The sequence below is a fragment of the Mastigoproctus giganteus genome, chromosome 11, assembly GCF_048544385.1.
Source record: "Mastigoproctus giganteus isolate SK-2022 chromosome 11, ASM4854438v1, whole genome shotgun sequence".
NCBI lineage: Eukaryota > Metazoa > Arthropoda > Arachnida > Uropygi > Thelyphonidae > Mastigoproctus > Mastigoproctus giganteus.
Window position 1 is genome coordinate 1,518,567 of NC_143585.1, and position 25,209 is coordinate 1,543,775.

Genomic DNA, 25,209 nt, shown 5'->3' on the forward strand with positions numbered 1-25,209 from the left:
ATCATAGGCTTCTGTGTCATGTGTTAATTTGTATGTATCCCATGCATTTTTCTTCTCTGCCATATGCCTCATTAGTTCATCTGACATCCACACAGTGTTTGTTTCATTGAAACAATACACACAGTGTTTGTTTCAATTGTCTATCACAACTACTTCTGAGTGAATACAAATCTTTTTTGATTCCCCCTCCTGTAACATTACATGGAGCAGCACAAATCTTTTATCCTTATTATCACTTGTATCCAAATGCCATACAGAACTGTGGCAGACAAAACTTGGCATGTGAACTTTTCTTTATGCCAGATCAAATCCAGAGATAATTCTAGTTTTTGTCTATACAAATATTGTTCAAAACATGACAGTTAATTCTTTGTGTTTCCCTTGGATCTTTTGTGTATGTCAGTGCATGTGTTATGTGCCCTTTTTCTAAGTGCCTCTGTCCAAATATTCTTCTAACTTTGATGCAGCATGGAAAATTGTGTGTGTATATTATCTTTGACTGATCCAGAAGAGTTCAATCAGTTTAAGATAACCCAATAACTATTAAGTTAATGTGAAGAATTTTGTGTCAAATGCCGTGATGCATTTTTCATCACAGTCCTCCTTTAAGCAATCAAACAAACAGTCAAGCAACAGCAAACAATTTATTTAAATACTTGCTCACATGTGGAGTACAAATGAGGATGTACTTTTCCTCCTAAACTCTTTACGGTGACATTTATGACAAAGCAACCAAAGGTTAAGAAAAAACAGCAAGACTAGAGAAAGTGTTATCTGGGAGTTATGTCCAGAAATTAAATATTTATACACAGGAAATTCTGATGTAAATGCAGAATCATTTTTAAATTTAACATTGGCAACTGAATCTGTTCCACATCTGACATCCAGTAGTAGTAGATGTAAAAAGCAGTCCTTCCTTGGACTAGAAGCAGATAGTTATTTCTTCTTCTGGGCCTTTTCAGCAGCCTTGGTAACTTTGCCACCAGAGACTTCTTTGGTTTTGACAGCCTTAATAACACCAACAGCAACAGTCTGACGCATATCCCTCACTGCAAAACGACCCAGTGGAGGAAACTCTGTAAAGGTCTCTACACACATCGGTTTAGTAGGAACAAGTTCAATAATAGCTGCATCTCCAGATTTAATGAATTTTGGGTTATCTGTAAAAGATAACAATTAACCCATTATTGAACAAATTTTTCACCACTAGTTAAAGCAAATGAAAAATGAAAAGATAATAATGAAAAAGTATGAAAAATACTGTATACACATATTGTAACATTAGAATAAATCAAAGCAACTGCCGTTTCATGAAAAACATCACAGCAAAACAATTATTAAATTTTGCTATTTGCTTTCTTGAGATGCAGTGTAGAGTAAAGTAAACTGACAATCTGGATAAATCAAACTATCATTTTACCAACTAGTTAAAAAGTACAAATATTTCAATACATTTCAAATTTCATTTATAAACCTAAACTAAGTTCTGGCACAGTAATATTAAACGCATTAAACTGTAACACGGCTGATGTGGCAACATCTTTTTTCATCACATTTCATAGCTCATATACATATAACAATATTAATTATTGCACAAACTGCATGCAGCAATTCATGCAATAATTAATATTACTATGCAGCTAATATTGATATGCAACCAAAATAAAACAAAATAAAAGACAATATCAAAACAGTTTATTATTCACTAATAATAAATGAGAATGAACGATTTTTTTCCTATTAAAAATAAGCTAAATTAAGTGTGAAATATGATCAACAGATTATGCCGAGTCATATGCAAAGATCAAATCTTCACAGAAATAAATAAATAAAAATTAAGACTTTCACAAATATAAATAAGTTTTAGTATTTTCAAATTCTTTTACAATAATAACAACTTACTGTTTAAAAGAAATAAATAAATAATTATATCACTCTACAAGGATACAATGTATATTGGTACTGGTATTAGCAATAGCAAATGATACAAGAAAGCAAGCTTATACAGTACGTATCAGCCAACACACGCACGTCAACCCACTGTAGTAATTTCTCCAAGTCTTACTTAATTTATTCAAACTACCCATTTCTACAACAGCAGATGGAAGTTTGTTCCAACAATCAACTACTGATTGAATGAAAACAAATTTCCACATGTCTATTAGTAGAGAATTAGCATTAGTAGAGGCATATGATGTAAGAAAGCAAACATATACAGCATCCAAAAAAAAAAAAAAAAAAAAAAAAACACAACTTTTTTTTTTTCACCCATCCATTCACTTAAAATGTTTTTTTTTTATGAAAACTCCAAGCATGAAAGGTATCAAAACCTATAGTACTTAGTACCGTGCATGGGTTGAAGGAGAAGTATGGGGGGGGGGGGATGCCGGAAACTTTGCTCTAGAGACTAAACATGGGTTTCACCACTTCAAGCCTCCAATAAGCAAAGTGGTAGTATTTCACTGGTTGATGAAAGTCATCTACCACCTACTTTGTCTAGTTCTGCCTTGTATTTATTTAAGCTGTCAACTCTATGACGACAGATGGAAGTCTGCTAAAGCAATCAACCACGTGCTGGCTAAAGGCAAACTTCTGCACATCTATTCTACAACTGTCTTTCTCAATATGAATTTATGTCCCCTCAGGCGATTAATCTGGACAAGAGGCAGAATCCCATCAGCACTGAGCATGCTCAAACCATTCAAGGCCTTATACACCTCAATCAAATCACCTCACAGGTGCCTGGTCACCACACACACTGCACAACACACTGTAATTTGCAAAACTTAAGCCTTTCTTCGTAAGAGCAACCCTTTGTTCCATTCATCAATCTCATTGCTCTTCTCTGGACTCATTCTAGCAGCTCTACATCTTTCCTAAAATTAGGCCTCCAGACTGTATACAGTACCCAAGGTGTGGCCTGACCACCATTGCCTTATACAAGGGGGTAATCATCTCCTTATCCTTGCTAGAAAAATTCCTGTATATCATTGACAAGTCACCATGAACTACTGTTGCAGACTGTCGGCACTGCTCAGAAAACTTCATATCTGACTGCACAATTACTCCCAGGTCCTCTTCATTCTCTACCACATTGAGTGCAGTACCACACAGTTGATATGTTACTCTGGGGTTACTGCTGCTACCTATATGCAGTATTACATTTGTCAATGTTAAATTTCAGTTGCCACCTCTCAGCCCATCTGCTCAACTTTTCAAGATCCTCTTGCAGTACCATACTGTCATTTGTGTCATTAACAACCCCTTTGTTTCGCCTGCAAACTTAGACATTAAGCCTGATATACAGCAGGCCCTCATTATAATGTGGTTTGCTTTACGCTGATTTGCTATAATGCTGTTCTTATCCGTATCTGACTATAACGCTGTCACAAATCACTATAACGGTCTTTTATAGATTGCATTTTTGGCATATTTAATGAAATCGTTTCATTTGATGAAACGATTTGATGAATCATTTCATTTGATAGCAAAACAGCACTAAAACATTTCCCACGTTGACTTGAGAAATTTTCCCACGCTCAGTGAAATTTTCTCGCATGCTAATTTAATTTCAGTACAGTGACTTGTTACGTATTCCGAGATCAACATTTTAAAAAATGATCAAGTATATTGCTTGTAATATTTGCATTATATGCATTCATCCGGAGTCAAGTCATCACTCAGTACAGTATTAGACATTGTGCGTAACAGACAATGTCTAATACTGTTGTTGTTGCATGTCACCAACAATGTCAAATTTGTTGCATGTCACCACTTTTCAAAATTTATATCGACACCTGCCTAAGATCCTGGTCAAAAAAATGTAATAAAATGGGATTGCCGATTAATAAGAACACCTAAATTCACAATTTACTTTTTGCAGATGATCAGGTGGTGATAGCACAAGATTTAGAAGATGCAAAATATGCATGTCATCAATTGTTTGAGGAATATAAACAATGGGGGTATAAAAATCAATTTTAGCAAGACCAAAATGTTGTCTTCAGGGCTAGGACACGTTCTAAATATTGCAGGGTTTAAAATCAAACAAGTCGATAAATTCAAATATCTGGGATCAATCTTACAAAGCTGTTGTTTGTTATTTGGTTTTTAGGAGCATTAGCAACTAGTTATTCCCTGACCTTTCCGCATCCTCCGTATTTGGTGGTGACGGGCTGGAACCCTGGTCTAATCAAGAAGCTTGTGCTACACACTGCTGCTCCTTCCCATATGGCTACAGAGGCACCAATCTTACAAAGTGATGGATCATCCCAAGCAGAGATCAATAAGAGAATTACAGACGGCAGAAAGGCTATCGGCATGTTAAACTCTGTTCTGTGGAGCAAAAATATCCTACATAAAACAAAGAATCTTATATTTCAAACGATTGTACAGTCTTCTATTGTATAGAACGGAAACCTGGGCATTGAATAGGCGAGCGGAAAACAAATTGCTCTCCACAGACGCTCAGCAGGAACTTCTAGAAGAGACAAAAAACGGAATGAAGACATAAGGGAAAAAATGGAAGTGAAAAAGACTATTATTGACACCATCAGAGAAAAGCGTCTAACATGGTATGGACATGTAAAACGGATGCAAGAAAACAGATATCCAAAGGCTATCCTGGGATGGATAATGGGATAATGGATAATCCCAGGACATCCAAAGGCTATCCTGGGATAGATAAAGACACTGCAAATTACAGTGTCTGGAGACTAGGCACCGGCGAGGTGATCTGATAGAGGTGTATAAAGCCTTGAATGGTTTGAGCATGCTCAATGCTAATGGGATTCTTCCTCTTGCTCAGAGTAATCACCTGAGAGTGCATAAATTTAAATTAAGAAAAGACAGATGTAGGATAGACGTGAGGAAATTTGCCTTTAGCCAACGGGTGGTTGGTTGGTGGAACAGACTTCCATCCCTTGTCGTGGAAGTTGATAGCCTAAATAAGTTTAAAGGCTCAGCTGGACAGGTATTTCGAACGAACGGAGGGGTGAAGTGGTAGTGGTTATTTTTTATTTATTTATTATTATTTTTTTATTTACTTTTTATTTTTTTTTTTTTGGCTGATGCTGCATAAGCTTGCTTCCTTGCATCAAATGCCTCTACAATGCTAATGCTAATACCTCCTGGAAGAAGGAGAAGAGGAAGACCTAGGAGGACATGGATGGATGGAGTACGGGAGTGCATGAGAGCCCGAGGCTTAACCAACCAAGACATCTTGAACTGCACTTTATGGCGGGAAAAAATTCCTAACAAGAAATAACTTGTAGGCTGAGGAAACCCATTGTAAATGGAAACACTCCTCTTGAAGAAGAAGCGTAACGGACAGTTTACTCGAACGTTGAATCATAATTAAGGCAACAAAAACAGTTAAATTTTTGAAGAGTTAATAATGGCAGATAAAAATGAAAAAGCAACAATGTCAGGACACAGTACGAAGACTACAAATGTAAGAAAAAGACCTGAATTTGAAAATTAAATTACACGTTTTGAAGCAAATCGATTCTGGTCGACTACAAGCAGATGTGTGCCATAATTTAGGACTGGCAGGTTTAACTGTAAGAACAATTATAAAAAATAAAGAATTAATTTTAGCGGCGGAAAGACAGCTTTTCTACTACAAGCAACTAGGGCTAGGCCGGCTATTAGGATTGAAAGAGAGAGACTTTAACTAATTTTATTGAAGATAATATCCAATGCAGAATTCAGTTAAGTTAAATATTATAAAAAAAAAAAAAAAAGAGAGAGAAAGAAATCAGCCTATATGAAAACTCACCTAAAAAAAAAAAAAGAAAAATGTGTAACCATTTAAAACTAGTAAGGGCTGGTTGAATAGATTTAGAAGCCACAAGTGCAAATCAAGGAGCCGAAACTTTCAAAAAAGAACTTGTTAAAATTATTAAAGAGGGGTATTGTGTGTTATACTTCTCAACGATTTTTAACAGATGAAGCAGGACTTTTCTGGAAATGAATGCCTAAAAGAAGTTTCATATTGAATGAAGAAAAAAAAAAAACAAGCCAGGTTTCAAAGCGGCGAAGGATCGGTTGACTTTGTTGGGTGGTAAAGGTGCGGGGGATTTAAAATTAAAACCCCTTTTATTTAATTTTGATACGTAAGTAGTTACCACATAATTATATACGTATGTAATGCAAAATATTTTATATGTACAAATATAAAATATTTGTACATATAAAATGATGAATATTAAATATTTTGACCGATATTTGTGCATCTTTTCACTACCATTTATTATTGATTAGCAAATATCCTATGGCACCGACCGCAACTCACAAATACACGTTACCTTTTCGGAATGTGGTGCTCGCTTCGCACGGATTCACTTAGTGCTCTGTTTTTCAGGAACGAATTATCAGCGTTAAGTGGAGGTCACCTGTACCTTCATCAATATCATTAATAAATACAGACAAAAACAATGGACCCAACACTGAACAGATTATCCAATGGGAGTCTCCACTAATAACATTAGTCCAAAGAGCAGTGTTCATTGTTTACCACTCTCTGACCTCTCCCACTCAACCATCCCTTTATCCATAGCAGCATTTATTATTATTATTAGCCATATGGTGCAAGGAAGCCTGAGATTATGCTGCACCACCAGCCAAAAAAAAAAAAAAAAAAAAAAAAAGTTACCCTGAGAGAGAGAGAAAGAGAGAGGGGAGGGGGGGGGGGAATCACCAAGAAAGAGAAGAATGATGATATCCAGATGTGCCAAGCCCACACTCATCAGTTGTAAGCCCATTTTGCCCTTAATGCCATAATGCTCCAATTTGCACAGTAGTCTTCCATGTGCAACAGTATGTTGGGTCTTAGGAAAGCATTCCTAAGACCCAAGTATATGTATAAAAATTATTTTTTGCATCCAGTACCTTTGTGACCACATCAAAGTATCCAATCAAATTGGTCAGACAAGACTTCCTTTTAACAAAACCATGCTGTGTCCAAGCTATAACTGATGTCTTGTCTATATGATCCTGCAGTGCTTCTTTAACCAGTATCTCCATTAATTTCCCGGGAACAGAAGTTAAACTAACTACTTGTGTCATCCTTCGATCCTCCTTGGTGAATTGGGGTCACATTTGCACACCCCCAGTCCATGGGTAAATAAATTAAAATTTGTTTATACTCCGGGACGACCAAACGGTCAGAGGAGTTTACATGATAGATTGAATACAAGAAACAGCACCGTATTCAGTAGTCACGGGCTTGAACCCCGGTCACTCAAGGCATGTGTACTTATGCACCCGCGTGCCTGACCACTAGGCTACGGCAGCCTGTTTCACCCGAGTCCAAAGAAGCTCTCATAATTATGGCTAAGGGTTTGTTTACTTCTTTTCCCACCTCCTTTAACACAACTGGATAGATCCCGTCCACTCCGGGTGCCTTTTTAAACTTATCTCCAACAATTTCTCCACTTTGCTCTCAGAAGCTTGAAGTGGTGAAACCTATGTTTAGTCTCTAGAGCAAAGTTTCCGGCATCCCCCTTACCCCATTATTCTCCTTCAATCCATGCACGGTACTAAGTAATATAGGTTTTGATATCTTTCGTGTTTGGAGTTTTCATAAAAAAAAAAATATATATATATATATATATAAAAAAATATAAAATCATTTAACTCACTACCATGATTTAATACACCTAGAGTATTCCCCTCCCTGAATAATTCATCGTGTGAATGTAGATGCAAAATACTCATTTAGTTTGCTAGCCACTTGAGAAGGATTATTAACAGTTGAAACATCGATATTCAGTGGACCAATCTTATTCATCCCCTTCCTTCTAGAGCTTACATAAGTAAAGAACTCTTTACTGTTTTTCTTTGCATTGTTTGCCAAAGATTTCTCATTATCTGCCTTTGCCTGCCTAATCTCCTTTGTGACTTGATTACAGACCAGCTTATATCTATCATAGGCTTCTGTGTCACCTGTTAATTTATATGTATCCCAGACATTTTTCTTCTCTTCCACAAGACTCATTAGTTCATCTGACATCCATTTAGAACTAAACCGTGAACAGTATTTCTTAGTTGGTATGTAAAGCCTAGTAGCTTCCAAGATAAGTTTTTTGAATGCTTTCCATTTTGAATTTGCCATTGGTAACATCATCAGTTGGTCCCACTGTATAGAATTTAAATACTGTCTCAGACCATCGTAGTCGCCTTTACGAAAGCAAAAACACTTCCCTTTACCCCTGATGGTAGTTACCTGTTTGAGTAAATCCCACTTCAGCACACTGTGATCACTGCCACTTAGTGGTTCCTTTATCTGCAGATTCTTAAGCATGAAGAATCACTACTGATAATCAGATCAAGAGTATTACTCCCTCTAGTTGCCTTCCGAACATGCTGATGTAGAAAACAATCATCCAATAAATACACAAAAGCCTTGCTAGTGTGTGAGTGACCAACCCAAAAATTTCAGTCAATATCTAGGAAATTAAAATCTTCCATTTAGTTTGATTTTCTAGCCCACTCTATTTCCATGTACAGTTTCTTATTATACTCATCAGAGTCATTAGGCCTGTAGCACACTCCTATTCTCGATTTTGATCTACCAATGCTTATGTTACACCAAACTGACTCGACACTGCACTGTCCAGCAATGTCAACTGGCTTCACTTGCTTGGATTTTATGTGTTTCTTAATTAATAGCATAACCCCTCCTCCCTTCCTATCCTGTCTATCCACATTGTACTACCCAAATTCCAGTTCTGTATTCCTTATATCTGGAAGTATTCCTTATATAAAATATTCCTTATATTTTAGGAAGAATGTAGATTTGCTTGAGCATGTACGGAGAAGGGCAACAAGATTGTTGAGAGGAATGAAGGGATCCTCTTACCAAGAGATGCTTAAGTTCTGCAAATTGCAGCAGCTGGAGACTAGGCACCTGCGAGGTGATCTAATTGAGGTGTATAAGGCCTTGAATGGGTTAAGCACGCTGAATTCTGATGGCTTTCTTCCACTTGTTCAGATTACGAACCTAAGGGAACATAAATTCAAACTGAGGAAAGACAGATGTAGAATAGATGTGCAGAAATTTGCTTTAGCCAGCGGGTGGTTAATTGCTGGAACAAACTTCCATCTGTTGTTGTGGAAGTTGATAAGTTAAATTAATTTAAGGAGGAACTGGACAAACATTTAGAAGGATTTGTTTTGTAAATTTTTTTTTGTTTTTTTGGCTAATGCTACATAAGCTCATATACTTGCTTTTTTGCATCACATGCCACTACTACGACTACTACCTCTGAGTAAATCCCACATCAGCACACTGCAATCACTGCCACCTAGTAGTGGCTCCTTTATCTGCAGATTCTTAATGCATGAAGTATCACTACTGATAATGAAATCAAGAGTATTATCCCTCTGGTTGCCTCCTGAACATGCTGCCATAGAAAACAATCATCCATTAAATCCATAAAAGCTTTGCTAGTGTGAATGACCAACCCACAAGTTCCGGTCAATATCTGGGAAATTAAAATCCCCCATTATAAGACAATCTGATTTACTGGCCCACTATATTTCTCTGGACAGCTGTTCATTATACTCATCATCATCAGCAGGCCTATAACATACTCCTACTCTCAATTTTCCTTTCCCAGTGCTTATGTCACACCAAACTGACTCAACCATACACTGTGCACCCATGTCGATTGGATGCACTTCCTTAGATTTTATGTGTTTCTTAACCAATAGCATAACCTCCTCTTTCCTTCCTATCTCGGACACAGCATGGTTTTGTTAAGGGAAGTCGTGCCTGACCAATTTGATTGGATACTATGATGCAGTCACAAAAGAGCAGGATGCAGGGAATAACTTTGATATTATATACTTGGATCTTAGAAAGGCATCTGATACTGTTGCACATGGAAGGCTGCTGCACAAATTGGAGCAGTGTGGTATTGGAGACAAATTGCTGCTATGGATAAAGGGGTGGTTGAGGGGGAGAAGACAGAGAGTGGTAATCAATGGACACTGCTCATCGTGAACTAACGTTATTAGTGGATTTGCTCAGGGTTCAGTGCTGGGTCCATTATTGTTTTCTGTATTTATAAATAATATTGATGATGGTATATCAAGCTTAATGTCCAAGTTTGCAGACGATACAAATGTTGGCAGGGTTGTTAAGGACACTACTGACGCTATGCTGCTGCAACAGGTTCTGAAAAGGTCGAGCAGATGGGCTGAGACGTGGCAAATGAAGTTTAACATTGACAAATGTAAAGTACTACATATGGGAAACAGCAACCCCAGAGCAATGTATCAACTCTGTGGTACTACACTGACAGTGGTAGAGAATGAAAAGGGCCTGGGGGGTAATTATGCAGGCAGATATGAAGTTCTCTGAGCAGTGCAGTCAGGCTGCAAGAGTAGCTCATGGTGTCTTGTCAATGATATACAGGAATTTTTCTAGCAGGGATAAGGAGGTGATTATTCCCTTGTATAAGGCAATGGTCAGGCCAAACCTTGAGTACTGTATACAGGTCTGGAGGCTTCATTTCAAGAAGGATGTAGAGCTTTTGGAACAAGTACAGAGAAGGGCAACAAGATTAGTGAATGGAACAAAGGGTTGCTCTTACAAAGAAAGGCTTAAGTTTTGCAAATTACAGTGTCTGGAGACTAGGCACCGGCGAGGTGATCTGATAGAGGTGTATAAAGCCTTGAATGGTTTGAGCATGCTCAATGCTGATAGGATTCTTCCTCTTGCTCAGAATAATCAACTGAGAGGGCATACATTCAAATTGAGGAAAGACAGATGTAGGATAGATGTGCAGAAATTTGGCTTTAGCCAGCGGGTAGTTGGTTGGTGGAACAGACTTCCATCCCTTGTTGTGGAGGTTGATAGCCTAAATAAATTTAAGGCTCAGGTGGTCAGGCTGGAGGGGTGAAGTGGAAGGTTTTTTTTTTTTTTTTTTTTTTTTTGCTGATGCTGCATAAGCTTGCTTTCTTGCATCAAATGCCTCTACTAATGCTAATGCTAGGCTTATCTATCCTTCTTGTACACACTGTACTCCTCAAATTCCAATTCTGCATTACTTATGTCTGTGTGACACCACACCTCTGATCTCCCAACAATATCTGCCTTTGTTGTTTTTGACCAGCACCCCAAATTTATTTATTACACTCCTAGCATTGGTGTACACGCAAGTGTACATGCCCCTGTTCTTATTATTAGCTACTCTAACACAGCCCATGTATTACTTGTTCTGCAATGACTCCCAGTAGTCTCTGAAATCCCTGGGACCTCACTTTCCAGGCTTCTACTCATTCCAGTAGAAGCAGTGCAAGAATCAGTTTCACCTTTGCCAGTGGCCATTGTTAATCTATTAGTCTGTGTATTCCCCCCAAGCTACCAGTTTTCCGACCCAACACTGCTTCGATAGCATCAGCAAATATTCTTACAACCTTTCTATTTAAGTGTATCCCATCCCTGTAGAAGCAGTCTCTCCTGTTAAAAGCACAGACCAGGCTGAAAAAAAATTCTCCCCCATGAGCCTTGTACAATCTTTTCAGGGCCAAATTGATCGACAAGGCTCTCATCATATACTCCCTCCTATCGTGTCTGTGCAGAATTGCGGACACCTTTAAATTCAACCCTAACTTTGTGCTTTCTTTCAATATTGACCTGTACTTGTTAAGTAATTCCACCGTTCTCCTACTCTTAATATCATTGGCACCAATGTGTACAACAGTATCGACCTTTGTGCCCTTAAAAGATATCTGCTCTACAACAACATCATCAACTTTTGCCACTGGCAGACATACCCTGGTCTTGTTCAACCTATCCTTTTTGCACAATATATTCCCCGTTTCCCTGAAAATCTATCCTGACCATCCTTCTTCAATATAAATTTATGTTCCTCATGCACAGTTTGAGCAAGAGGAAGGATTCCATCAGCATTGATGGAATCCTTTAAGGCTTTGAGCAGACAGTTGTTTCAGCCTACTGATTACACTCAAAACCACAAAGGATTGATGGATCGAGCCTACTCAATCCAGAGCCTTAAAGAACTTAGTCCATCTCGCAACTGTTATAGCAATAGGCTATTTGATTTGTCGGCACATTAGCATATATGCAAAAAGTGCCCATTTTCTTCACAATGTCTAACATCTTTCTGTCCGTCCATCTCTCCATAGATAATACTCAACTCCTAGTGGATAGATTTTCATAAACTTCTATATTTGGCTTCTTTTATGAAGATATATTAAGCCATTCAATATTTCTTTAAATTCAGACCAAAAGAAATCCAGCAATTTTAATTTCTTTGTCCACATGTGTAATAACTCAACTCTCACTTGTCAATTTTCAGGAAATTTTATATACGGAAGTTATATCTGGATTAGAATGATATGTTCAGCCTTCCCCAATAGGAATATGACAATTATTATTTATTTTTTACACATATATTACATAGACTATCCATATTCCATATACGTTGAATACTCCAATCAGCACATGTTTGTTAACATGTGCTGATTGGAGGGAAGGATAAGCAATATGGTGGACATGCAGAATGAAATGGTCTCGGTTCACACATAAAAGTCATTGCTTTTTGCTCAACACATCTTTGGACTGTTGTGTGTGTGTTTCTGTGTTTTTTTATGCTTTTGACTCATATACATAATGACTTTGGATTAATTTGCAGTATGTTATAAATAAGACCGCCGTAGCCGAGTGGTCAAATGCGTGGGTGTATAAGTACATGTGCTTTGAGTAAATAGGTTTAAGCCCGTAACTGCTAAATACAGTGCTGTTTCTTGTATTCTCTCTACCTTGTGAACTCCTCTGAACTGCCCATGTAGTCATTCCGGAGTATAAACAGAAAATTTATTTAATTTATAATTATACCACAGCATTTTAGGATACAGTGTCATTATCTAGTGCTGGTTTATTTAACAGTAATTAGTTTTAACAATACGCTGCTACTACCATTTTGCTTATTACACTTTGGGCTTTTTTTTTTTTCATACATATGTTACTAAAGCTTACAGGGTTCTGTTTTGGTGTTTGGATTCATGTTCTGGAGTAATCTGTACATTAAATACTATCTGCATTTCTTCACTAAAATAGCTGAAAACCATTTTATGGGTTGGGCAGTTATTCTCCTTAGTAGCAGTCCTGACTGTTACTGATGCAGCTGTCAGATCTGTGGATCTATTGTAAATTAAATGTTGAAAAATAGGGGTGAAGATGAATGAATAAGGTTTAGTGTTGTGGGGGCAAAGCAATAAAGACATTAATTTCATTAAATGTATTCAAATTATTTCAGTGAAATATGTTTTATCAATGATCATTTGACAATACCCCTGGCACCACCATGCCGTGACTAATTGTATGTCTATCATTGCTGCGATTAAAGATTCTATTCCATTGCTGCTGCAATATATAGCAATGCCCCACTTGGCTTACACAAGATGTTAAAATTTATACATATATTCATTTTCTTTTATTCATCACAGATTGCTTAATTTACATCTATTTGGTTACTAACAATTCCTGATGGTGCATCCCATACTATATATATATATATATGCAGCATTTATATATATATATAAATTCTTTTATTCATCACAGATTGCTTAATTTACTTCTATTTGGTTACTAACAATTCCTGATGGTGCATCCCATACTATATATATATGCAGTATTTGTATATATAAAATTATAACAGAAATTAACTTTACCTTCAAGTTTCTTGCCACTCCTACGGTCACATTTCTCTTTAATTTCTCTGAACTTACATGCAATGTGAGCAGTATGGCAGTCTAGTACTGGAGTATAGCCATTGGCAATCTGACCAGGATGATTCAGTACAATTACTTGTGCTGTAAACTCTTCAGTGCATTTAGGAGGATTATCTTTGCTGTCACCACACACGTATCCACGACGAAGTTCCTAAAAAAAAATGCTAAAAATCTAACTTTTGTTTATCAGAGAGAGAGAATAATTATTGAAGACATCTCATACAAAACAGAACTTCCTAGATGAATATTATACAAAATAACTCTTAACTCTCCATCTTTACATTTTATTCATTCAACTGCATTAGTGATAAATATATAAAATAAACATAGTAAAATATGTTTGCACAACATATTAGTGCAAAAGACACCTAATAAGTTGGTGGAAGTTTGTTACCAAAATCAAATCAACCACACACTGGTTGAAGGCAAACTTCCACACATCTATTCTGAAACTATTCTTCAACTCAATTTGAATTTATACCCCCTCATGTGCGTAGTCTGAGCAAGAGGAAGAATTTCATTAGATGTACCAAGACTAAGTATTCAACTAAATAGATTTAATTAATGTACTTGATTTAGTTTACTAAACAATAAAGTGAAATAAATTGCAACCAGGACAACAGGACCATTAATGCACACTGTAGTCAAGTATGCCATAGTGGTCCCACTGTTACCAGCTCCTTTATCTTGAAAATGTTATCTGAAGTAATTCTGAAACATCAACTACCTATAGTCAGAAGCAAGCTTATACATCAGCAAAAAAAAAGAAAGAAAAAAAAAAAAAAAAAAAAAACACCTGGCGGTTTTTTTTTTTTTTTTTTTTCAATACACTATACACTTCCACAACAACAGTTGTCGAAGTTTGTTACCAAAATCAAATCAACCACACACTGGTTGAAGGCAAACTTCCACACATCTATTCTGAAACTATTCTTCAACTCAATTTGAATTTATACCCCCTCATGTGCATAGTCTGAGCAAGAGGAAGAATCTCATCAGCACTGAGCGTGCTCAATCCATTCAAAGCCATAAACACCTCAATAAAAGCCATAAACACCTCAATCGAGTAGGAGTGTGCTATAGGCCTAATGACTCTGATGAGTATAATAAGAAACTGTTCGGAGAAATAGAGTGGGCCAGTAAATCAGAGAGTCTTATAATGGGGGATTTTAATTTCCCAGATATTGACTGGAATTTGGGGGCTGGTCACTCACATAGTAGCAAGGCTTTTGTGGATTTATTGGATGATTGTTTTCTACATCAGCATGTTCGGGAGGCAACTAGAGGGAGTAATACTCTTGATTTGATTATCAGTAGTGATTCTTCATGCATTAAGAATCTGCAGATAAATGAACCACTTGGTGGCAGTGATCACAGTGTGCTGAAGTGGGAGTTACTCAAAGAGGTAACTACCATTAGGGGTAAAGGGAAGGGGTATTGCTTTCGTAAAGGCGACTACAATGGACTGAGACAGTATTTAAATTCTATACAGTGGGATCAACTGATGATATTGCCAACAGCAAATTCAAAATGGGAAGCATTCAAAGAACTTATCGTGGAAGCTACTAGGCTTTACATACCAACTAAGAAATATTGTTCAAGGTTTAGGCCTAAATGGTTGTCAGATGAACTAATGAGGCATATGGCAGAGAAGAAAAATGCATGGGATACATACAAATTAACACGTGACACGGACGCCTATGATAGATACAAGTTGATCTGTAACCAAGTTACAAAGGAGGTTAGGCAGGCGAAGGCAGATTACGAGAGATCCTTGGCAAGGGATGCGAAGAAAAACAGCAAAGAGTTCTTTACTTATGTAAACTCTAGAAGGAAGGGGATGAATCAGATTGGTCCACTTGAGATCGATGGGTCAACTGTTGATGACCCTGCTCGGGTAGCTAACAAACTAAATGAATATTTTGCATCGACATTCACACATGAGGAGTTATTCAGCGAGGGGAATGCCAGAGGTGTATTCAACTCTAGCAGTAAGCTAGAGAATCTTGTAATAACTGAGAGCAAAGTGGAGGAGAAATTGTTGAAGATAAACACAAGAAAGGCACCTGGGGTGAATGGGATCTATCCAGTTATATTAAAGGAGGCAGCAAAGGAGGTAAGCAAACCCTTAGCCATAATTATGAGAGCTTCCTTGGACTCAGGGGAGGTACCCATTGACTGGAGATGTGCAAATGTGACCCCAATTCACAAAGGGGGATCAAAGGCTGACACAAGTAATTATAGACCTGTGAGTTTAACTTCTGTTCCCGGAAAATTAATGGAGGCACTGGTGAAAGAAGCACTGCAGGATCATCTAGACAAGACTTCAGTTATAGCTAGGACACAGCATGGTTTTGTTAAGGGGAAGTCTTGCCTGACCAATTTGATTGGATACTATGATGCAGTCACAAAAGAACTGGATGCAGGGAATAACTTTGATATTATATACTTGGATCTTAGAAAGGCTTTTGATACTGTTGCACATGGAAGACTGCTGCACAAATTGGAGCAGTGTGGCATTGGAGGCAAGTTGCTGCTATGGATAAAGGGGTGGTTGAGGGGGAGAAGACAGAGAGTGGTAATCAATGGACACTGCTCATCGTGGACTAATGTTATTAGTGGAGTCCCTCAGGGTTCAGTATTGGGGCCTTTATTGTTTTCTGTATTTATAAATGATATTGATGATGGTATATCAGGCTTAATGTCCAAGTTTGCAGACGATACGAAGGTTGGCAGGGTTGTCAAGGACACTACTGACACTATGCTGCTGCAACAGGATTTGGAAAGGTTGAGCAGATGGGCTTCGAGGTGGCAAATGAAGTTTAACATTGACAAATGTAAAGTACTACATATGGGAAACCGCAACCCCAGAGCAACGTATCAACTCTGTGGTACTACACTGACAGTGGTAGAGAATGAAAGGGACCTGGGGGTGGTGGTGCAGGCAGATATGAAGTTCTCTGAGCAGTGCAGACGAGCTGCAAGAGTAGCTCATGGTGTATTGTCAATGATATATAGGAATTTTTCTAGCAGGGATAAGGAGGTGATTATTCCCTTGTATAAGGCAATGGTCAGGCCACACCTAGACTGTATACAGTATACACTGTATACAGGCCTGGAGGCCTCATTTCAGGAAGGATGTAGAGCTGCTGGAACGAGTACAGAGAAGGGCAACTAGATTGGTGAATGGGACAAAGGGGTTCTCTTACGAAGAAAGGCTTAAGTTTTGCAAATTACAGTGTCTGGAAACTAGGCACCAGCGGGGTGATCTGATAGAGGTGTACAAAGCCTTGAATGGTTTGAGCATGCTCAATGCTGATGGGATTCTTCCTCTAGCTCAGAAAAATCACCTGAGAGGGCATAAATTCAAATTGAGGAAAGACAGATGTAGGATAGATGTGCGGAAATTTGCCTTTAGCCAGCGGGTGGTTGGTGGGTGGAACAGACTTCCATCCCTTGTCGTGGAAGTTGATAGTATAAATAAGTTTAAGGCTCAGCTGGACAGGTATTTCGAACGAACAGAGGGGTGAAGTGGAAGTGGGTGGAAGTGGTTATTTTTATTTATTTATGTTACTTTTTTTTTTTTTTTTTTGGCTGATGCTGCATAAGCTTGCTTTCTTGCATCAAATGCCTCTGCTAATGCTAATGCTAATTACCACATGGGCACTAAGTCTCTAGACTGTTTGCACAACATATTAGTGCAAAAGACACCTAATAAGTTGGTGGAAGTTTGTTACCAAAATCAAATCAACCACACACACTGGTTGAAGGCAAACTTCCACACATCTATTCTGAAACTATTCTTCAACTCAATTTGAATTTATACCCCCTCATGTGTGTAGTCTGAGCAAGAGGAAGAATTTCATTAGATGTACCAAGACTAAGTATTCAACTAAATAGATTTAATTAATGTACTTGATTTAGTTTACTAAACAATAAAGTGAAATAAATTGCAACCAGGACAACAGGACCATTAATGCACACTGTAGTCAAGTATGCCATAGTGGTCCCACTGTTACCAGCTCCTTTATCTTGAAAATGTTATCTGAAGTAATTCTGAAACATCAACTACCTATAGTCAGAAGCAAGCTTATACATCAGCAAAAAAAAAGAAAGAAAAGAAAAAAAAAAAAAAAAAAAAAAAACACCTGGCGGGTTTTTTTTTTTTTTTTTCAATACACTATACACTTCCACAACAACAGTTGTCGAAGTTTGTTACCAAAATCAAATCAACCACACACTGGTTGAAGGCAAACTTCCACACATCTATTCTGAAACTATTCTTCAACTCAATTTGAATTTATACCCCCTCATGTGCATAGTCTGAGCAAGAGGAAGAATCTCATCAGCACTGAGCTTGCTCAATCCATTCAAAGCCATAAACACCTCAATCAGATTACCACATGGGCACTAAGTCTCTAGACTGTTGGACATTAAGAAAGTATTCCTTAATGTCCAAGCTACTGAGGATATTCTTTAAGGGGTTCAGTGCCTAAAATATTCTGGCACTGAACCCCGAGGAACTCCACTGATAAAAGTCAATGAAGAGCAGTGCCCATTGAATACCACTCTGTTTTCTTTCACTTAACCATCCCTTTATCCATAGCAGTAACTTGCCCTAATGCCACATTGCTCCAGTTTATACAGCCGTCTTATTTGCAACAGTATCAAAAGCCTTTCTGAAATCTGCAAGTACATGATATCAAAATTATTTTTTGCATCCAGTTCCTTGGTCACTGCATCATAGTAATTTATCAGATTGGTTAGACAACTGCCCTTTAACAAATCCATGCTCTGACTGCAGTATAATTGCATTCCTGTCCAGATGGTCCTGCATTTCTTCTTTAACCCTGGAACAGGTGTTAAGCTGACAGCTCTGTAATTACTCATTTCATCCATTGATCTCCCTTTATGAATGGGAATACATTCACATATCTCTGGTCCACTGAGACCTCCCCTGAATCCAAGGATGCTTTAATAATTATGGCTAAGTGTTTGCTTACCTCCTTTACTGCCTTCCCTAATATGATTTGATATATCCCATCCACCCCAGGTGCCTTTTTTTGTGTTCCCTCTCCACTTTCCTTTCAGTTATTACAGTCATTTTGCTCCTCATTGGAGTTTGGTAAACCTTTGACATCCTCTGCCATAAAGAATTCCTCATGTGAATGTAGATGCAAAATATCTATTCAATTTGTTAGCAATCTGAGCAGGGTTATCAACAGTTAACCCACTGACATCAGGTGGGCCAATGTGATTCAACCCCTTCCTTCTACTGTTAATATAAGCATAGAAGCCTTTGCTGCTTTTCTTGGCATTCTTTGCCAGAGACTCCTCATAATCTACCTTAGCTTGCCTAACCTCCTTTGTGACTTGATTACAGACTAGTTTATATCTGCCATAGGCTTCTATATTACCTGATAATTTATATGCATCCCATGCACTTTTCTTCTCTGCCACGTATCTCAAATAGTTCACCTGGCATCCATTTACATCTAAGCCTTGAACCAAATTTCTTCATTGGCGTGACCAATCTAGTAGCTTCTTTGATTAATTTCCTTAATGCTTCCCATTCAGAATTTGCTGTTGGTAACATCATCAGTTGGTCCCACTGAATAGAATTTAAAAACTGTCAGATCACTGTGGTTGCCCTTACGAAACAAATTCATTTCCCTTTACCCTTGACAGTAGTTTTGTATTTAATTAAATTCCACATTAGTACACTGTGATTGCTGCCAGCCAGTGGGTCTTTTATCTGCAGATTCTCAATGCATGTAGAATTACCGCTGATAAATCAAGAGTACTGCTTCCTCTTGTTGCCTCTGTAACATGCTGATGTAGAAAACAGTCAACCAAGAAATCTACAAGTCTTGCTAGTGCGTGAGTGACCCAACCCACAAATTCCAATCAAAATCTGGAAAGTTAAAATCCTCCATTATAAGACATTCTGATTTAATGGCCCACTGTATTTTTTTTTTTAATTATTTCCAGATATTTTTTAAAGTTAGCTAATTCCAGTTCTTCATCATAACCAGTTAATCACGTACTTCATGGTATTAAGGGAATGGGCTATAAGTAATAATTTATTCAAAGTTCGAATAAAAATAAGGAACAATTTTTTATTTCAATTTTTTTTATTTGAATAAAAATGTATTCAAATAATGCCCAATCCTGTCTCCAAGCATATGCAATATTCAAAATGCAGCCTAATTACTGATATAATGGAATAATCATCTCTTTGTTTCTATTGGCAAAGTTTGTAGCAGCTTATCTACACTTCACATTAATGTTTACATGGTTCAGAGAACTTCATATCAGATCATGTAGAAATTTCTAGAATAACATACCCAAATGGTACTCTAGAATTGCCAATACTCTGATGTAAGATCATCTTGCATTTTCTGTTGCTAAATTTCAGTTGCCATTTCTCAGCCCATTAAAATAATTTATCTGTCCTGTTGAAGTAGCAGCCCCTGATTGCTATTATTAACTATCCTACCTACCTCTACATTATCAGCAAAACTTGAAATATCTACATCAATATCACTAATAAATATTAGAAACAGTAGAAGGGGGCCAAACTCCTGCACTGCATTCAGTGGGATCCCACTCATAAGAGTCCACAAAGAGTAGTGGCCATTTTTAACTGTGCTCTCTCTTACCACTTAACCATCTCATTATCCATAATGGTGTGGACCCATACTGCGACATTGTTCCATTTTATACAAAAAAGGAATTGTTCATGTGAAGCTCTCAAAATCCTTACTAAAATCTAGTAGATGATACTAAAATTAATCTTTACATCACAGTACTTTAGTTGTCACATATGACTTTTTCCTTAAAGCCACATTTTGTTTCTCTTTACAATTTTATTCTTGTCCAAATCATTCTTATAAGGATATAATACTTATTCTTATATATTCTCATAACTTACATTCTTATGAATAGACCCTTGACCTCCACTAAGGACTCCATAATCCTACCAACTAAATACTGAAGCCAAACATATAGGTCTGCAGTTGATCATTTCACCTTTTGAGCCACCTTTGTGAATAGAAGAGATGTTTGTGCATTCTCAATCTGTTGATTGAATGTTTTGGAATTAAGATCCACTCATCTACCTATAACTCAGATGTCTGGATTCATGATCCATCAAAATATCCTACAGGTTGGATATTTGATAGCTCAATTCCAGAACAAATTATAACAACAAAAATAAATACATGTAATATTTAAGAATGTCTAAAATGCCTTTTATCAAGCATATTTAATCAAGTAACAGTGAAAAATTACACTGATAAAAATTACAGAAAAATCAAAAGTAAAAATTAAACATTTAAAGAAATGAAAATGTGTGCATGTGTGTGTATTTACCTTAACAGATACATTTTTAACATTAAATCCAACATTATCACCAGGAAGAGCTTCAGTTAATGCTTCATGATGCATTTCTACCGATTTGACTTCTGTTGTAAGATTTAAGGGTGCAAAAGTAACTACCATTCCTGGCTTCATTACTCCAGTTTCAACTCTACCTACAGGTACAGTACCAATGCCTAAATAAATAAATTAAAAAATGAGTTTATTTTGTTAAATAAGTATAAAATTACATTCTCACACTTATCTAATATAGCACATGGCCAAATAGGTTTAAACAGAAGATAACGTCAAAAACATATTCAATTAATATATATCTTCTGAACCAACCTAAATTAAACACACACACACGCACAGTCAATAAATAAATATATTAGACAATTTTCACAAATGGCTTTTGTTTGTTGTACAACTTACATAGATATGAGAAAGACCAATATTCAATGAATTAATATTTTGCTATAATAGGACTCATGCCTGCTTTTTTTTTTTTTTTTTTTGTTATAAAACATAGGATTTTGCATATATATGTGCAAAATCTAAAAAAGGCATTTATCTCTCAAACTGTAACGCAAAGTATAACGGTCAATAAATGAATTAATTTTAATAATCAAAATGGAAATAATCTATCTATAAATGCATCCTTATTATCAAGAGGTATCGACAAACTCAGTAGTCACTGAATTATGACAATCTCCATAAGACTGAGACAGTATTTAAATTCTATACAGTGAGACCAACTGATGATGTTACCAACAGCAAATGCAAAATGGGAAGCATTCAAAGAACTTATCTTGGAAGCTACTAGGTTTTACATACCAACTAAGAAATATTGTTCAAGGTTTAGGCCTAATTGGATGTCAGATGAACTGATGAGGCAGATGGCAGAGAAGAAACATGCATGGGATACATACAAATTAACATATGACACAGAAGCCTATGATAGATACAAGTTGATCTGTAACCAAGTTACAAAGGAGGTTAGGCAGGCGAAGGCAGATTACGAGAAATCTTTGGCAAGGGATGCAAAGAAAAACAGCAAAGAGTTCTTTACTTATGTAAACTCTAGAAGAAAGGGCATGAATCAGATTGGTCCACTTGATATCAATGGTTCAAGTGTTGATGACCCTGCTCAGGTAGCTAACAAACTAAATGAATATTTTACATCGACATTCACACATGAGGAGTTATTTAGCGAGGGGAATGCCAGGGGTGAATTCAACTCTAGCAGTAAGCTAGATAATCTTGTAATAACTGAGAGTAAGGTGGAGGAGAAATTGTTGAAGATAAACATAAAAAAGGCACTTTGGGTGGATGGGATCTATCCAGTTATATTAAAGGAGGCAGCAAAGGAAGTAAACAAACCCTTAGCCATAATTATGAGAGCTTTCTTGGACTCAGGGAAGGTACCCACAGACTGGAGATGTTTTTTTTTTTTTTTTTATGAAAACCCCAAACACGAAAGGTATCAAAACCTATAGTACTTAGTACCGTGCATGGGTTGAAGGAGAAATATGGGGGGGGGGGATACCGGAAACTTTGCTCCAGAGACTAAACATGGGTTTCACCACTTCAAGCCTCCAATAAGCAAAGTGGTGGTATTTCACTGGTCGATGAAAGTCACCAACCACCTGTGAAAGTCATCTACCACCTGTAACTGTGACCCCAATTCACAAAGGAGGATCAAAGGCTGACACAAGTAATTATAGACCTGTGAGTTTAACGTCTGTTCCAGAAAAATTAATGGAGGCGCATGTTAAAAAAGCACTGCAGGATCATTTAGACAAGACATCAGTTATAGCTCGGACACAGCATGGTTTTGTTAAGGGAAAGTTTTGCCTGACCAATTTGATTGGATACTATGATGCAGTCACAAGAGAACTGGATGCAGGGAATAACTTTGATATTATATACAGGCATACCTCGGTTAACGTTACCTCTGATAACGAAGCTTCGCTATAACGAAGTCGGCAATTTCAAGCCCCATTTAACATAAAAATATTCCACTTTAATCACCTGAAATCTAAACAAACTGAAGAAATTACGGAAACCTTTGGGGCTTCTCGTGGTTGGTTCGAGAAATTTTAAAAACGGGCCAGGATTCATAGTGTAAAATTAACAGGAGAAGCTGCAAATAAGTTTCCAGAAAAACTAAAGGAAATAATTGAACGTGAAAATGTTCCAAATTTGGTGTTCAATGTTGACGAAAGCGGTTTGTTCTGGAAACGGCTAACAACAAAAAGCTTCATTTCTATTGAAGAAAAAATCAGCTGATGGGTTCAAAGCAGCCAAAGACCGTTTAACGTTACTCTTTGGATCAAATGCCTCTAGCGATTATAAATTAGAATTGTTATTAGTTTACCATTCAGAAAATCCGAGGGCGTTAAAAGGTAACATAAAAATGAATTTACCTGTAATATGGAAAGCAAATAGAAAAGCGTGGGTTACCAAGGAGTTATTTACTGATTGGTTTGTTAACCACTTTTGTCCTGAAGTAAAACGGTATTGTCAAAAAAAAAAAAAAAAAACAACTTTGAAGAAAAAGCTCTTTTGTTGTTAGACAATGCTCCGGGACATCCTACTGATCTTAACACGTTGGACACATGCATTCCTGTCAAAGTTGTGTTTCTTCCAGCACACACAACTTCCCTGATTCCACCATTGGATCAGGGAGTAATAGCATCATTTAAAGCTTATTATCTGCGTCGAGCATTAAGCAGTTTAACTGAACTAGAGGATAAAGAGTTTGTTGTTTGGTTTTTTTTTTTAAGGAGCATTAGCAACTAAGGCCATATTGCTCCGGGATATGCGGTGGTCATTCCCTGACCTTTCCGCATCCTCCGTATTTGGTGGTGACGGACTCGAACCCCGGTTTAATCAAGAAGCGTGTGCTACTCACTGCTGCTCCTTCCCACCTGGCTACGGAGGCGCCAGGATAAATAGGAAATGACAATTAAAACTTTTTGGAAAAACTACACCATTAAAAACGCAATTGAAAACATTGATAGTTCTTGGAAAGAAGGCACTAAGAAATGCTTAAATGGAGTTTGGCGCAAAATATGGCCAGAAGTTGTACTAGAAGAAGAAAATAACATCCAAGAAATTAGAAATGAAGTTATCCAGATGGCTCAATCAATAGGTTTCGAAAATGTCGATGAAGAGGATGTTAGAAATTTATTGAATGCAGAAGATGATGGTTTTTCAGTGGAAGATTTAGAAAACCTTGTTAGCAACGAAGACAAAGATAATGAAGACGAAGTTAAAGAAGTTCCTGCCGAAAAAGTGTTAACAACCAAAGATTTAAAAAGGTGCTTAAATGACATTGAAAACGTTTTAAATTTTTTTAGTGAAAATGATCCTGATTTAGGAAGAAGTGTTATTTTTTAAGCGATCAGTGTTAAATGCAATAACTCCGTATAGGCAATTGTTAAATGAAAGAGAAAAAGAGCATAAACAATCAACTTTAGACTCATATTTTAAAATGTGATTTCACTTTGTATGTAAGTTGACTGTTTATTTAATAAAACTTTTCTTTGTTCGAAAAAAAAAGCTTTTCATTTTCTTTACGTAGGAACGTATCCCTATTCCGGCCATAGTATTTTTACCTCTGAAAACGAAGTTTCGCTTAACGAAGTAATTTCGTGGAACGCATCCTATTCGTTATTCGAGGTATGCCTGTACTTGGATCTTAGAAAGGCTTTTGATACTGTTGCACATGGAAGACTGCTGTACAAATTGGAGCAGTGTGGCATTGGAGGCAAATTGCTGCTATGGTTAAAGAGGTGGTTGAGGGGGAGAAAATAGAGAGTGGTAATCAATGGACACTGCTCATCATGGACTAATGTTATTAGTGGAGTCCCTCAGGGTTCAGTGCTGGGTCCATTATTGTTTTCTGTATTTATAAATAATATTGATGATGGTATATCAAGCTTAATGTCCAAGTCTGCAGAAGATACAAAGGTTGGCAGAGTTGTTAAGGACACTACTGACGCTATGCTGATGCAACAAGATCTGGAAAGGTTGAGCAGATGGGCTGAGAGGTCGCAAATGAAGTTTAACATTGAC

General features: G+C 37.1%; 1 protein-coding gene across 1 annotated transcript in view; it reads right to left on the reverse strand.

Annotated features, from left to right (window-relative positions):
- Positions 1 to 624: 624 nt before the first annotated feature.
- The window catches only part of LOC150077639 (elongation factor 1-alpha-like), a 139,348-nt gene continuing 114,763 nt past the window's right edge, over positions 625 to 25,209 (reverse strand). The window contains exons 6-8 of the mRNA XM_090384786.1: positions 21,142 to 21,323; positions 13,708 to 13,918; positions 625 to 1,160 (exon numbers count right to left, since the gene is read on the reverse strand). Of these exons, the coding sequence (XP_090240912.1) occupies positions 937 to 1,160; positions 13,708 to 13,918; positions 21,142 to 21,323 (617 nt within the window). The 3' untranslated portion in view covers positions 625 to 936. The remainder of the gene's footprint in view (positions 1,161 to 13,707; positions 13,919 to 21,141; positions 21,324 to 25,209) is intronic.